Here is a 17,394-nt window from a genome sequence, read left to right as displayed (position 1 = left end):
GAGAAGCTAGAAAAGAATAATACCTCTATCCACTAGAACAATCTACTCCAACATAGTTTTTCTTTTCTTTTTTTTTTTTAAATTAATTAATTAATTTATTTTTGGCTGCACTGGGTCTTCCCCGCTCTGCAAGCGACTTTCTCTAGTTGCTGCGAGCGGGGGCCCCTCATTGCCAGGGCTTCTCTTGTTGCGGAGCACGGGCTCTAGGCCCGCGGGCTTCAGTAGTTACGGCTCGCGGGCCCTAGAGCACAGGCTCAGTAGTTGTGGCACACGGGCTTAGCTGCTCCGAGGCATGTGGGATCTTCCCGGACCCGGGCTCGAACCCATGTCCCCTGCATTGGCAGGCGGATTCCCAACCACTGCACCACCAGGGAAGTCCCAACATAGCTTTTCTGGATTGGCCCTCTTAATCTTATCCTTAATGTTAGAACTGCATAATCCAATATGGTAGCCACTAACCACATGTAGTTTTTATTTATTTATTTTTTTTGGCCATGCTGCGTGACATGTGGGATCTTAGTTCCCCGACCAGGGGTGGAACCCGTGCCCCCTGTGGTGGAAGCGCAGAGTCTTAACCATGGGACCGCTGAAGAAGTCCCCACATGTAGTTTTTAATTTAAATTAATTAAAATTTTAAAATTCAGTTCTTCACTCACACCAGTCTCATTCCAAGTGTCTGATAGCCACATATGGCTAGTAGCTAACATATTGGGACAGTGCAGATATAAAAAGTCCTACTGGATTGCAGTGCCTCAAAACAGCTGAAACTAGGTTCTGGAGTTGGTATACAAAGTCTATGCAATGCTAAAAGGTTTTGTCTTCATCATTAGCAAATAGCAGACGTGGCACGTTCCCATCCATTATAAAGATGTTTACAATCCAATTTTCAAACACCCATAAAGCATTTGCCTAAGTTATTACTGAATAATTTTGGATAATAAAATGAACATTAAAAGTACACATTGGATAAGTGACTTCACAATTCAGATAAAATGAGATCTCAAATTAATTAAATTTTAAGAAGAGAAAAAAACATACTTCTGTTAGAAAAACACTCTGATTTTAACTTTTCTTCTTGTGCTTCAGTCGCCAACTCCCAGGAGACACACTGAGATGACCCTGCGTCCCACACACACCGGATGCCAGGTCCTGCTGCTAGACAAGCAGCTTCACTCTGGTGTGCTTCACACTGTTCTGAAGTAAATACCAGGATGTCACTGAGGAGGAGACTATTGAAACCACCAAATACATACATGGTGCTAAAAGAAAAAAAAGAGAGAGAAAGAGTTCATTGAAAACTTACATAAACAAATGCATGATATACTTCTTATAATCTTTAGACGAATCTCACATATCAAAAGTCCTGTAAAAAAGTTATTTTTCAAGACCTCAGAAAACATTCTTATACCTTTACCTCCCAAATTCCAACCTTTCACAATGGCCTGTGACTACCCAGAATAGTTCCAATAATCTACCTCCTCTATACAGCTACTATATTAAAAAGTTCTCATGATAAGTGAGTGACTTTTAACCAGGATTCTTCAAAATATTTTAGTGACAGGGCAAGCTAGCATATTTAAAAATTATACACATAATCCTACATCTACATGTTTTTAAATATTAAAAATAAGTACGTACAATTTAAGAAGTATAGATAAAGGCTCTCTGATCAAAACTGTGTAATGGGGGCTTCCCTGGTGGCGCAGTGGTTGAGAATCTGCCTGCCAATGCAGGGGACACGGGTTTGAGCCCTGGTCTGGGAAGATCCCACATGCCGCGGAGCAACTAAGCCCGTGAGCCACAACTACTGAGCCTGCGCGTCTGGAGCCTGTGCTCCGCAACGGGAGAGGCCGCAACAGTGATAGGCCCGCGCACCGCGATGAAGAGTGGCCCCCACTCGCCGCAACTGGAGAAAGCCCTCGCACAGAAACAAAGACCCAAAACAGCCAAAAATAAATAAATTAATTAATTTTTAAAAAAACCAAAACTGTGTAATGAAAACATAGACCAATAAGAAAGAGATAAAAGTGCATATGAAAATTTAGTACACAGTACAAGTCACATTTTAATTAGTGGAACAGATGATTTCAAGGATTTCTTCCAACTCTGAGATCCTATAATCCACCAGGAAGTTTAGCACTAACCCACAATAAGGTATCAAATAATTCACTCTCACTGTGCCTCAATTTTCCTCAAATCGACAGAGGATAACTAAAGCGTAAAGATTCTGTGGCTGTATTTTTACTATATCTGAAAACTGACATATTTCAGTAACCAAAAATGAACACCAGGTTTAATTTTTAACTTCATATTGGTTTACTTAGTATTACATTACATAGTCTGGTTTCAGCTAGTCAATTTATTGCTTAAACAAAATAAGCTCCACCGGCCTCCCAGTACAGCTGGTATTCTTAGCAATTCTGAATTCATCTGGTCACATCGGCTATGCGAGGGTAGGCAAAGTCCTTCAAAGAGGCTTGGAGCAGGGAAATGAAAAGAAAAGCTGCATCTGCAGCAGTCTCAATGCCTCACAGGCCACTCTTCTTCCTGCCTCCCTCAAAAACCACAAGGACAACGACTAAGTGAAGCACAGCTGGCCCAATGCAGATGCTCGATTAAGGGAACCATCATTCAAAATGTGGAAATCATGTGAATCAAAGTTTCTCTTTAGGTAAATTACTTCACAAAATTAAACTAACCATTACAGCAGAAATTAACACAACACTGTAAATCAACTATACTTCAATTAAAAAAAATTGAAAAAACAATTAAACTAACCATGGTTTTTTACTACATGACCTCCCTTGTCATGCCCTGCCCCCCTCCAACCCTGGCCCATTCATACAGATACTCGCATATAGGCTCAAATACTCCACTGGAATTATACAAAAATAAGCACATTATTATAACTCAGGCAAGCCATTCCCAATTTTGATTCATGGTTAAATTACATCTTATGGTAAACTGTCAACTTCTCTGAGTTTATATAAAACCTCCAAAATGTTTTGATAGAAAATCCATTTATTTGCTAATTATCATTATGGTACTAACAGCCGTCATTTAGCAAATGCCTATTATGTGCCAAATCTTATGCTAGGAGAACACCATGAATATAAAGACGAACACAGCTGAGGCCAGGCACTCACAGGCAAGATGATGACAAAATGGACCCACTGTTTTTCAGATGAAGAACATCAAGAGGCACTTACTAGAAAACTTTAAGCGTTTTCCTTACTGAGGAAATATCAAATTACAATTTAAGATAACACTTCAGGGACTTCTCTGGTGGTCCAGTGGTTAAGAATCCGCCTTCCAATGCAGGAGACATGGGTTCGATCCCTGATCCGGGAACTAAGATCCCACATGCCATGGGGCAACTAAGCCCACGTGCTGCAACTACGGAGCACGCGAGCCACAACTAGAGAGCCCACGTGCCACAACAAAAAAAAGATCCTGCACGCCACAATGAAGATCCCACGTGCCGCAACTAAGAACCAATGCAGGCAAATAAATAAATAAATATTTTTTAAAAAGATAACACTTCAAATTAGTAGTCAAAAATCCTTCCATTTTAATCTATACCTATCAAATAGTCCCATAGTAAAACCATATTTATTGTTAAATTTCAGCTGTTTACTTTGTGAAAGATGTCCCTTTTTCCAGTATCTAAGTGTTTGAATTCTGTCAATTCTTCCTTCACATCTCCAAGATAGGTTGCTTTCTTATCTTTCCTAATCCAAGGTGAATTACCTCATTTAACTTTCATTATCACAACAGAAATTTTGAAAATGTAGGGAATCCTAACATAATATACATAGGCATTATAGCATTTAAATAGTTCCAGGATTGATAAGGCCTAGAATTTTAAAAGGTGAAGTAAACAGTAATCAGAGAAGAAACAAAAATGAGAAAAAATTAACAACATGATTAGACTATTTTAACAAATAAAAAAATCGGTAAAGCACACTATAAGGTACAGGTCACATGGCCACTCTGGAGCTCCCTTATATTACAGATGCTTCTCCAGGGGCAGATTTGTGAAGAGCTCTATTAGTTTGGGCCAGGCACTTCTGAATGATGCAATGAAATGCAGTGCAGACTTCAGATTATCCAAAGACTTGATATATATGAAGCGCCACAGACTTGACCTATATGAAGCATCAGAATCTCCCCACCTCTGTGCCCATATCTTATCCCTTATCTAAAGTGTCCTCTCTCCTTTTTTTTCAAATCTTTCTTCACCACTCAGACAAAAGCACCACAAACAATAGCAAATAGCAGAGGGCCTAAGACAGTAACTGCACACAACTTTTCTTGTCCCATGCACTCAGACAACACCAAACGTAGCTTACTCCGGCATGCTAACAAAATTACATCAACAAACATGGCATTAGAAGTAATTCAAATTCACATCAAATATTTTAAATATAAATCAGGAAATTCATACCTAACATAATTCTGTGAAAAACCAATGGGATAAGGTAATCCTATGAATAATATGTAAGTCCAATATCACTTCATATTTTACTTCATTTTCATTTTAAACACAAGAGAAAAGGAGCAAGCACTTCTTCAATTACCTGTTGTATAAGACTGCTGAATGGCCAAATCTGTTGACATCATGGTGGAGATCAGGTCTGGGAAGCACTGACCATCGGTCACAAGCTAGGAGCAAGAAAAACACATTTCAGAAGGGACTGTCATTCATAATCAATAGGGACTGGCATTTTCTTTGGGAAAGAAGACTGTAATAAACACAAACATATCTCAGTTTTTCTTAGTCACACCATTATTTCTGAAGTAAAATGCAGCAGCAACAGAACAGAAGGGCAAGGAAGAACGGTAGGACTCTATAGCAATTCTAATTAGTGAATGCACATTCACATCACTCACTCTGTTGCCTATCAATATTACCCACTAGAATGTTTTTTAACTTAAGCAAATTTTACATTTTTCAAAGCTTACATAAGTAAAACATGTGAATTCCATAATTATTTTCCACTCTATATTGCTTTGCCCAAACTCAGTAACTAAAATAGAAATGTACAGGTGGAAAATTAAAACTAAAAAAAAAAAATCAAACTTTATCTAATTTTTAAAAGGTCCTTTCCTAGACCCCCTAGATCTACTAATTTTCCTTTGTTCTGATTCACGCTAGCAACTTCTCTTCTGGACCTCAATACCAACAGGTGCTGCTGAACCACACCAACCTCTGACTCACTGTCTTCTGTTCCCAGACACACAGACTTTCACACTCACTAAGCAAAGGTTCTTCCACTCAATCCGGACATTTATTCAACCCTGACAACAAAAGCTTTCACTTTCTTCTCCTACCCAGCCTAAACTCTGTGGTCTTCCTCACATGCAGAACAGAGGCCATCAACTCCCACAGCTTCCTGACCACCCACCTTGCTTCCTTCCCTAAAACCAGTGTGGCAGGAGCCCTTCCTCTTATCCCACCTGACTTTTACCGCAGTATTTAAATATGCCCAAGGAGGCACTCAACTTACCCCTTTTCTTCCCTTCACAGACAAGGGTTTTTGGTTTTTTTTTTAATTAAAACGGTCAACATTCACTGTGTACATCTCACCGTATATTACTTCTCAGCCTCCTGTAATCTGGATCATTCCTCCATGTCTAGAGGGTAATAAATGATCTCTTTGTTGCTAAATGTGAAAAACTCTCCAGTCCTTATTTTACTTAATCCCTCTGTAGCCGCTGTTAACTGCTACCTCTCAGGTCCCCAGTCTTGCCTCACTTTCCTCCTGTTCTCTGACACGCTTTTGCAGTCTCCATTCTCTTTAAGACTTCTTTATGTATCTATTCCCTGGCTCTTTGCTTGTCCCTGATGACACATGCTCCCTACAGAAGTTCACCCCCTCCTACAGCTCCCCACTGATCTCTGTACTGCTCTGTCCCACAGTCATCTCCAGCTGAACATGCCCCCAAATTCAATTTACTCACTTCCTCCCAGACCCTGTCCCTCTACTTCTATTTCCAGCCTTGGTAAAAAACACCATCTACTGTGGCCCACACCAGATACCAGATAAGGATGCTGTCACAGCTCTCAAAACACACTCGGGACAATCCTCGGGTTCCCAGTAATTCTCAAACACATTTGTCTCTTTATCCTCATTGCCACTTCCACAGTCTTGGCTCAAACCCTCCTCAGGACTTTATCAACAGCCTCCTAACTCCCATCTTGCCCCTTCCCAACTACTAATCACAATGCCACAAAGAGATCTTCCTAAGACACAAATACAATTCTATCACCTCTTCTGTAAGATTCTTCAAAAAGCCCAAACCCCTCAGCATGACATAACAGGTCCCTCAAGATCTGAGCAGACAGCTGCTTGCTTCTAGTTCCACTTAGAGCCACTCTTCCCTGATGTGCTACTAGAATACAGCCAAAACTAACTAGTCACAGGCCCCAAGTACGTGGCATGGTCTCTTTCCACCTCTGTGTCTCTAAACATGGGCTTCCTTTGCCTGAGAAGTCCTGCCTAACTTGGCCCAGCCAACTTCCCGGTGTTCCTAGGACCCAGCCTGGATGGCCCTCCTCAAGAAGGCTTTCCCTGACTGTACCCCTTACCCCTCATGAATTAAGGGATGCTCACAGGTGCTCTCATACGTTCTTCTCAGAGCAAGTAACACCCTGAATGCAATTATATTGTCTGCTCAGTTCTCTGCCTCCCCCACCATGAGGCCAAGGACTGTAACTTATTCCTCTTACGATCCCCAATGTATAAGTTCAGTGGCTGGCACATAAATGTCTGTTAAAGAACATCTGATGATATTTATATTTATATTTATATCATATGATATATGATAAATATTAAAGAATTTCTAATATTTGTTTTGCATGAACCAATATTGCCCTCTTCTGGTCAGTACATTACCACACCAAATTCTTAAAAAATCGCTGTCAAAGTATTACATCAAGAATGTGTGAAACCAGTTTCAAGGGAATAAGATAAAGTTAAACTTAAACCAACTTAACACAATGCTGGTGGTCACAACTACATAACACATATTACTATGTAAGGCTTTTATTTGTGACACAGGAGAGCCCAATCACCCCAACTCATCAAAGGAGGGACTTCAAAAAGTATTTAATATAGAAGTAATGCTTTTTAACAGATTACAATATCAGTCAAATTAACATAAAAAATTCCATTTGGACCTCTTTCAAATAGCCTGACCATTTTTAACTAGAAATATTTTCTGTTTCTTTTAAAACGTTGTTTACAGACAAAAAAGATTCTTAAAGCTAAAATGGCTTTGGGAAACTTACCAATGTCGTAAGCCATGAAATCTGAAGAGAAGCATTTGGCTCCATGGCTCATGGATGTGTCATTGTGTGTGTTTCCTCCAAACACCAGCACGGTTCCACTCACTATCACAGCTGTGTGCAAGTAACGGAAAAATCGGCTGTCCTTAAGAATAGTCCTTTTGAGTTTATTTAAAAATAATAAATACAAGGTTAGTTCTTTAGAATATTTATCATCTATTTGCTAATACAAACATAACCATTTTCTTAACTTCAGATCCAAGTGTGCAAATAATTCTAGATTTTTCTCTGTATATAAGTAACTTTCTCAACAATAAACATGTAAAATTGAAAGACGTATGAGAATTTTGATAAAATATGTTAAGAGCCTTAAAAATGTTCACACTCTATGTTCATACTCTATAATTCCAGTTTCTGAGTAGATATCATGTGAAATATGGATGGAAGCTTACATATGTTTTATTAATAAGACAAGAGCTAGAAACCAAAACTTCCAACTGTATGGGCTCAGGATACCCACAAGATGGAGTATTACACAGTCACTAAAAATGACAATTTTAATGACAATGTAAAATGGTATCCAGAGCATGGTCTCAAATATGTAAGGAAATATGAAAAGAAACCATTGCTTTATAATTATATTATTTCATAACTCAAATTTGCTTTATATTTTTTAAGATTAGTATACTTTATATAGACCAATATATATTAGAGTGAGGACAGCTCTAATCTTTTAGGTACTGAGACCACCTCTGTTTGATGATTTCATGGAATGATGCCAGTAACTGACCCTAATGATAACACCTTGGTCAACAAGAAAAGGTTAAAAAGTGGATATATTCTACTTAAGTACAACAGTGTGCATAAACTCAGCTATGTAGAACAATTTATTCCTTAGGATTCTGAAGAGCTAAAATTTTACAGTGGTACTGAGTGTATGAAAATTGAAAAACAGTCAAAAAAAAAAAAAACCAAAAAAAACCCAAGGTTCTAATCAACCTACTACAAAATTATAGATACTACTACTTTATTACCTTCTGCTTATTTCACAATTTCTGTTTACAACGATGAAGAGAATTATCTGCAAGTCCTGAAAACAAAAATGTAGCACAATTTTCCCAGCAATTGCCAGAATTCCCACCTTAAAGTGAAAGCTCAAGAAAAAGCACCCACCACATCTGGGTGTCCACATTGTATCTGTAGAGATCATCTGCAAGCCGGTATTTATTGGCACTGAAAGCCTTGTAGCCTCCATGAATATACAGGGACCTGGTCCTGTGGTCATAGACACTGCTATGGCCATAGCCCCCTTGGACAAGGGCACCCTGGGTATGTAATATACTCCATGTGTTCTCACCTGAAAAGGGCAAACAGTTAAAGGCAAACGTTGCAGGCTCCTCCTAATACTTAAAATTACCAATTAGCTTAAGACAAGAGAAGAGATTTCAGGAGACTTGATACATGTAACTTTCTTTAACCATTTTATTTTTAAAGGAAGGCCATCTAAAACTTGTAACAAATCCAGGTGGCCAAACTTCAACCTGTTAAATGTTCTGAAGTTCTAATATGTAGGAAAAGAATTACATTAAATTTGAAAGACTCAGATCCCCCTCAATTGAACACTTAATTCCCCATGACCTTTACAGACCAATTTGCAGACGTACTTTACGGGCCTACTTTCTTAAAGTATCATCCACATCCACAAAAACAAATATAATAAAATTTAACCAAAGGAAAGATTATATACTAAGGGGAAACGATGCTCCATTAAACCAATCTCTAAAGGGCTTTTCAAATATTTTTTTTTTCTTCTGAGTATTTGTTGTTTCAAACCCTTTTTATTTATTTATTTTATTTTCAACACTCATAGCATTTAGTGCCATTTTTGGCTCCTTGCCAAACTGACAGTAACACATATATACCACATAGCAGCATCAATAATCTAAACTTCACTGGCAATTCATCAATGCTAACTGTATCTCAAGATCAAGTACTGGGTCAATGTTAGGTTGAATTTTGTTAAACAGTCATAATAATAAGAGTAAAATTTTAAATCTGACATTCAAAAACGATTCACTGAAAAAAATATACGTACCCAAGTCATATTCCTGCACATTGCTAATATATCCATAGAGAGGGCAGTGACCAAAGATAATCAGCATGACCACTCGGCCAGTTTTCAATGTGACAATGTGTGCTGAGTGCCCAACCACTGCATACTGCTCCTTTGCTTTAGGGGACAACAATACCCATGATTCATTATGAATATGAAACACTCTCAACTCGTTGGTCACATTCCCTGTTGAATCAATTTTTCCTCCATACATGTAAATTTTATCCTAGGGAAAAAATGTAAACAAAATGCTAAAAAACATCAAAAGGATAAAATCTAAACACTAAACACAGAAAAAGGAACAGTTCAAAACCTCAATATTATTCTTAGCTTAAAAAGTGTTAGTGAAAAGCACCTTTCAGTGTATTATTAGGAAAAGGATGTAGAAAGAACAAAATAAAATAAATCTAACCTATATCCCTAATACTTTGCCACTTTTCTTGGACTTCCTCGCACAAAATCTTTTACAATATAAAATGGCTTGGAAAAATAAAGTTGAAATAAACTAAAAAACAGGGAAATGAAAATGATTACTCAGTTACATTGTAATGTCACTATTCTTGGCTAAACTTGCTAATGAACGTAAAAGCTAACCTACACTAGGTTAATTTTTAACCATTTAGTACCACAATCATAATATCCCAGTTTGAATATGAATCCATTTAAATCTCTCAGGTTAAAGTAGTTTCAACTTTAATTTCCACTTATAACTTAGCCAATTGTATACTCCCCACATTAGAAAGTTTCCCCCCAATTAAAAACCAACTCTGAAGTCAAAATCAGAGACAGAAAGTAGAATGGTGGTTGCCAGGGGCAGGCAGGAGGAGGGAATGGGGAATTATTGCTGAATGGGCATAGAGTTGCAGTTTTACAAGATCAAAAGAATTACAAAGATAAAAAAAAAACAAAGCAAAAAAATTAAAAAAGAATTACAAAGATGGATGGTGATGATGGCTGCACAACATTATGAGTGAAGTTACTATCACTGAATTGTACACTTAAAAATGGCTAAGTATGTTATACATACTTTACCGCAATAAAAAAGATTAGGAAGAAAATCCAACACTAAATAGCTATTTCAATCACATAATATGATAAAGTAACAGTGGAAGAGTTGAGTTTCTAGCTTAGTACAGAGTGGAGACATTTTACCTTGTATAATGCTAAAGAATGACCATATCTAACAACCACATTGTTCACAGAACGGTTCAGCGCAAGCCACTCCCTAGAAGCAAGGTCATACCTACAAAACAAACAGATCATACTTTCACCCAAATGACAAAACAGAACATCTTGGAGTCTTTATTTGTGATCTAATCCACTTTGGAGATGCTCGTTAAATCTGCAATGGATATGGTGAGGTACCTGGGCAAACAAACCTAACATCTGGGCCTATGGGGCACATGAGAACTCAGGAAGCGGGAGCTGGGTTCCACAGCTCTGGGACGAGAAAGAAAATCTACTGGAACTTTCTAATGCTTCCTGAAAACCTCTTCTACACACTAAATCACTTGCAGGTTTGCATTATATTCAAGGGACTTTTATTACTATAACTTTTCTTTCATTTAACCATGCAAAAGTAAAGACACATACTGAAAAAGGGATGATAACTAAGTTTAAAAAAATTCCTAGCCTTTCTTTTTCTTTATCTAATTTATTTTAAAAAGTAATATTTTCAAAAAAACTAGAATATCATTATAGCATTTCAATTATACTATGAATACACTTAAAGACCTTTAAAATATAAAAAATGCCCAAAAGAAAATCATTTATACTCTTACATTGCAGCATTAATCACATTCAATATCTTAGAATATTAGTTTTGTTTTTGAGGAAAACATCATTCTATTGTTTTCATTAAAATTATACATACTCACTATAAAAAGTATAATCAATGCAAAAAAAATAAAGAGCCAAAAACTTAAATATGACCCCACATTCTGTCACCTAGAAATGAATATCATTAAGTAAACATCATTCCAGACATTTTCTATGCATACATACAGATAGAAGAATAGACTGATAATATACATTTATACAAAGGGGATCCTAATATAGGTGAATTTTAATAAAGTGTTAATTTTAATTTTATATAATTTAATAGAAAAAAGAAACCAAAGGAAAACCAATACTACTGTTATATTTTAAATGTTTATTTATTTTCTATAAGTTTCCCTGAATACAAGATTTTTAAGTTATGAAAAACATTATGTAAACAAGAAGATGTAAGAAAGTTTTATCACAACATAATAGCAAAAAAGGGAAACAAATAAATATCCATCAATAGAAAATGGATTAATAAATTATAGATATCTATATAACATTTATAGAGTGAATATACTCAAGCAACGTATTATTAACATAAATCTTGAAACAATGTTAAGCTAAAAAAGCAAACTGCAGAATACTGTCCCTGTAAAGACTAAAATAAGAAAATTTTATTAACTCTAAAAATGTTCATATATATTAAAAGTCTAAAGATAAGTATGTGAACAAATGATATCACAATATCAGGATATTGATTATCTCTGGGATTTTAGAGGGGCATGTGGGGTCTTAACTATATTAGCAATGTTTTATTTCCTAATCTGGATGACGAATGTATTAGCATTCATTATTTTTCTCTAAACCTTTCCCTTTGTCTTAAATATTTTATACATGATCTGAAGAAAACATAAAATGGTGACATTCATTAAATATGAATAACACTTAAATCAATACCAGCTATTATTTTATGTATTTTTTTGAATATTCTACATTTTTAAAATACATGAAAAGTTAGAGAGTAAACTCCCTTTAGTTTTAAAATTACACATAATTTAATTTTGGACAGACTCCACTAACTTCCTACTTTGAAAGTTGAAAACATTAGCACCCACATTTCCTCCCATTTCTTCTCCCAATTTTTGTTATAATTTTTACATTGTCCAGGTTCAGAACATGCACATTCCATTCTATAATTTCATAGTTATTTAGTACTGGATCTATATTTTAGCTGAATCAGTCTCCTCACAGTCCTCTTACCACAACTTCTCCTTCTTGAGTCTTTAATTCTTAATTGGCTAGACTGCACTGTCAAGTGGTTATTCCTAGTGGAGATCATACGTGCTCCTCCCCCTAAATTCTTTCATGTTGAAGAATATCTGCTTGCTAGCTTTAGAGGTGAATGACATCTTGGCTGCATATAATACTCATGGGCCATCCTTCCTTTCCCACACAACTTTGCTGATGCTGCTCCCTTGAATGTTGCTGGTATTGAATGCTGCCAATGGAGGTCTGAGGCCAGTCTGATTTTTTTCCACTTTTGTGTGGTTTGCTTTTCTGCTTGGAAGTCAGAAGTCTCAATTATTCTCATTCTCTCCCCCTCCTTTCTTCCCTCCCTCTCTCTAAATAAATAAATATACATAAATATATATACGTATTATATGTAAATATATATGTATTTCTCTCACTGTTTTTTAAAGACACAATATTGTACTTTACTTACGGTGGAAATAACTTAAATCCATCCAGGTAAATGTTTTAACAAAATGGACTGCATACTACTGCAACTTTTATGGCATTCTGGAAAGTGTTTCCTAAGAAGAACTAGCATGGCTTCTGAAAAACACATATACACCTTATGTTCAAGCCAAAGGCCTGTTTCTTCAAGCTTGAAAGAAAGGAAAGAAACAGAGGGAGCACAGAAACAAGTCTCCACATGACCCAATCCATATCTCTTTCAAGTGACATGGAAGGTGCTCAATCTGTATCTTAATGCATTTTACTCTTCCTCAATCAATAACATGTCAGCCCAAGAGCTGGTCAGAGACACTAAGGTGCCGGCAGGTGCTCAAATCTGGTTAAGATGAACTGCCAAAAGACACTTACATAACAGGTTGTCACTCTTTTCACAATACAGAGAAGCAAACACAAGACAAGAACAATGTTGATGCAATAAAATGTAAGAAATGCCAAGTACCAAATAAACGCTCCTTCTTCTGGGAGCTGAGTCCAAGATAAAGGAATACTGAACAATTAGTTCTAAGACCCGGACATGCAGTTAAGCAAAGACAAACCTCAGGAATTCAGAAGTAGGTGTCTTCCATAAAGGTGCAGCTACCTCTCTCACAAACTCCTCCTTGATGGCTGGTAACACAATGCCCGTCATGCCACAGGGCACATCCTCTGCCCCTCACAGTGGCCTGGTATTCCAATTACAGTGTCTGGCCATCCAAAGACCACAGGAAAGCCTCTACAGAGATTGAACTTGACCCCAGCCAGCAGGAGTCAAGAACTATCTGAGGCTTCCCACCCAATAATTTGTCCTTTATCCTAAAAGTTCAATAATTTGATCAAATCAGGTCTTGTCACTGAACAACTATATTTTTCCTGAAACATCTTGTACTATTTCAATCCACTTGTTCTATTTGTTAGGTTCTTTTCTTCAGTGACAGCAATTATCTGTATTATATTGGACCTTCTGTCTCCCATGTCTTTGCTTTTTCTAATTATTTAACTTTTTCATCTGTATTCATTGGAATCACGTCTATCAAGCTGTCAGCAGTTCGATTTTCATTGTAGTTTCTGCTGTATGTAACTTATTTATATTTCTTTACATGTGTAATCTCCCATTTCATCTCATTGTTATTATCTTCTTGCTTTTCAGCTTGTTTTTCTGAATTCAAATTCTCATTATATTGATCCATAGCACAAAGCAGTTGGAAGGAATACTTTTCCTCTATCATCAGTTGTTGTCAGTTTTACACGCTGTGTTCTTTCCTCTTTACTTTTTCACCATAGATATTTGCATTTGCTACAATGTCACTTCTTTTGTCTTGCTTGTGGTTAGACATTGCTCTCCAGACATTACATTTGCAAACTGTGGGTGATTTCTTAATTCTTTTTCCACTGTATCTAAGACAAGTTTATCTTTCCATCCTAGCTTTAGTGTGAGAGTTGGCATTTTATGTTCTGCCCACTTTTCTGAAGTCTGAAGAAATGCTGGGGCTCAGGTGGGGATGGGGGTGTGCAGTCTATTAGAATAAAATATCCAGAGTCTATTCGCCTCTGAGATTTTGTTTAAGTGTCCTATCCCAGGGTTCAAATTTTGGGATATCCAAATTACACAGAAGCCCTGACTTTTGGGCAGACTCAGCCACTTGATCAATTTCCCCCTTTTTCACTTGATCCTCCTTAGCAACTATTTCTTATACTATTCAGTTAAAAGGGCAAGAAAACAATGATACCCACTCAGTTTGCTTCTCTCTAGATTTGGGGCTATTAGTGAGAACTCTCAGAATTTCACTCATATGGTTTCTGTGGGGGCTTGCTGTTTCTGTGTGTCTGTTTTAAGTTTATCAGATTAGGTGATACTCCTTACCTTGTGTGGTTACCTGTTGCTCAATTTCTTCTTCTTATTTTTTTTAAGCTTAAAAAAAACGCTATTTTTTTGCTCAAGGGAAGGAAATTCAGTGACATTTCAATTGGAAATCTTAACCAGATGATCAAGACAATTTGTTTTGCAAGAGGACCCTTGGGTGACATAAAATGGGAACTGCTTTTTAATGCAACTTAAAAGTTTTGGGTTAACAGGGTCGTGGAGAAAATACAGAGTGAGGGCAATTCCTGCAATATGCTTATATGAGTATAGATGATGATAAAATTTATGATCTAAGTTCCAGAAATACTTCCTCTAAAAGGAGTCACTATATTCACTTTTCATGAGTTAGTAAAAATTTATTTGAAACTATATTAGTATTTACACAAAATACATAAAGCTGTAAAAATCATGTTTTGATCAAGTACAAGAAGAAAAATGTTAAAACCTAAAAAATAAATGTGGAGATACATTCGTTAGATTACTCCTTCCTGCATGTGGATGCCGCCGAGTAAGCATCGTTGACATCTTCCCTCTCCACTGCCGTCACGTCTAAGTCAGAGTCTCCCAAAGAGCCCAAACAACTGCGGAAGCTCTTCATTGGAGGTTTGAGCTTTGAAACAACCGATGCGAGTCTGAGGAGCCATTCTGAGCAATGGGGAATGCTCACAGACTGTGTGGCAATGAGGGATCCAAACACCAATCGCTCCAGAGGCTTCGGGTTTGTCACGTATGCCACTATGGAGGAGGTGGATGCAGCCGTGAATGCAAGGCCACACAAGGTGGATGGAAGAGTTGTGGAACCAAAGAGGGCCGTCTCAAGAGAAGATTTTCAAAGACCTGGTGCCCACTTAACTACGAAAAAGATTTTTGTTAGTGGCATTAAAGAAGACACTGAAGAACATTATCTAAGAGATTATTTTGAACAGTATGGGAAAACTGAAGTGACTGAAATCATGACTGACTGAGGCAGTGGCAAAAAGAGAGGCTTTGCTTTCATAACCTTTGATGACCATGACTCCATAGACAAGACTGTCATTCAGAAATACCATACAGTGAACGGCCACAACTGTCAAGTAAGGAAAGCCCTATCTAAGCAAGAGAAGGCTAGCGCTTCATGCAGCCAAAGAGGTCGAAGTGGTTCTGGAAACTTTCGTGGTGGTCGTGGAGGTGGTTTTGGTGGGAATGACAACCGTGGAGGAAACTTCAGTGGTCGAGGTGGCTTTGGTGGCAGTCGAGGTGGCTCTGGTGGCAGCCATGGTGGTGGTGGATATGGTGGCAGTGGGGATGGCTATAACGGATTTGGTAATGATGGAAGCAATTTTGGAGGTGGTTGAAGCTACAGTGATTTTGGCAATTACAACAATCAATCTTCAAATTTTGGACCCATGAAAGGAGGAAACTTTGGAGGCAGAAGTTCTGGCCCTTATGGTGGTGGAGGCCAGTACTTTGCCAAACCACGAAATCAAGGTGGCTATGGCGGTTCCAACAGCAGCAATAGCTATGGCAGTGGCAGAAGGTTTTAATTACTGCCAGGAAACAAAGCTTCGCAGGAGAGGAGAGCCAGAGAAGTGACAGGGAAGGTACACGTTACAACAGATTTGTGAACTCAGCCAAGCACAGTGGTGGCAGGGCCTAGCTGCTACAAAGAAGACATGTTTTAGACAATACTCCTGTGTATGGGCAAAAAAACCTCGAGGACTGTATTTGTGACTAACTGTATAACAGGTTATTTTAGTTTCTATTCTGTGGAAAGTGTAAAGCATTCCAACAAAGGGTTTTAATGTAAATTTTTTTTTGCACCCATGCTGTTGATTGCTAAATATAATCGTCTGATCATGACGCTGAATTAATGCGCCTTTTTAAAAAACGTGCTCTGTAAAGTTAGTCTACTCTGAAGACATTTTGGTAAACGACTGCAACAGTGTGAAGTCAGAATTTCTTCAGGGTGATGCCAGGTTCCATTTGAAATTTATTCACAATCTGCTTGTGAATAAAGCCAACGTCTTCAGAAACTTGGTGTAGTTGAACTGACAGTTACTGTGTTGTGACCTGGAGTTCACCATTAAAAGGGTCACCCAAGCAAAGTCATGGAGTTTTTTGGTTATTAGTATGATTGTTGGCACATCCTATGCAATATATCTAAAGAGAGTTATGGTACAAGATAAAGTTATAGATGGGAATGAAGCTTGTTTATCACCCATTATCATAGGTAATCAATAAACTATTTAATACCCTCTTAAAAATAAATAAAATTAAAAAAATAAACATGGCTTACGAGGTACACCAAATAAAAGTAGTAGGTGACATCTATATTTCTAAGAACAAATATTTGTGAAAGAAATAGATAATTCATTTACTCTCTTATTCATTTGATAAATACTTATTTGAGCACATTCTATGAGCTAAGCCGAACTGAGTGAGTAAACAAGGTCTCTAACCTTGGAGAACATATAGTGGAAAAGGCAGAAAATGAGCAAGCACAACAATGGGCACAAGTAGAATAAAAATTATGAACACTGCTCTAAAGGAAATGAGAACTATGAAAAAAACCAGGGAGCACCTGTCTCAACTAGCTGATTGGGGAGGATCTCACTATGGGACAGTTAACGGACAGGATACATAAAGGAA

The 17,394-nt window shown here is 37.4% G+C and overlaps 1 protein-coding gene and 1 pseudogene across 4 annotated transcripts in view; one reads left to right on the top strand and one right to left on the bottom strand.

The window, feature by feature from the left end:
• ATRN (attractin) overlaps window positions 1-17,394 on the bottom strand; it is a 159,985-nt gene that overhangs the window by 83,745 nt on the left and 58,846 nt on the right. For all 4 annotated transcript variants that reach the window (XM_036824232.1, XM_036824230.1, XM_036824229.1 and 1 more), the window contains exons 7-12: window positions 10,557-10,647; window positions 9,387-9,630; window positions 8,465-8,648; window positions 7,295-7,449; window positions 4,581-4,665; window positions 1,039-1,259 (exon numbers count right to left, since the gene is read on the bottom strand). In XM_036824232.1, the coding sequence (XP_036680127.1) occupies window positions 1,039-1,259; window positions 4,581-4,665; window positions 7,295-7,449; window positions 8,465-8,648; window positions 9,387-9,630; window positions 10,557-10,647 (980 nt within the window). The remainder of the gene's footprint in view (window positions 1-1,038; window positions 1,260-4,580; window positions 4,666-7,294; window positions 7,450-8,464; window positions 8,649-9,386; window positions 9,631-10,556; window positions 10,648-17,394) is intronic.
• Window positions 15,279-16,905, top strand: LOC118880571 (annotated as a pseudogene).

This window comes from Balaenoptera musculus, chromosome 15, assembly GCF_009873245.2.
Source record: "Balaenoptera musculus isolate JJ_BM4_2016_0621 chromosome 15, mBalMus1.pri.v3, whole genome shotgun sequence".
In the NCBI taxonomy this organism is placed as follows: domain Eukaryota; kingdom Metazoa; phylum Chordata; class Mammalia; order Artiodactyla; family Balaenopteridae; genus Balaenoptera; species Balaenoptera musculus.
This window is presented reverse-complemented; position numbering and strand designations above follow the sequence as displayed.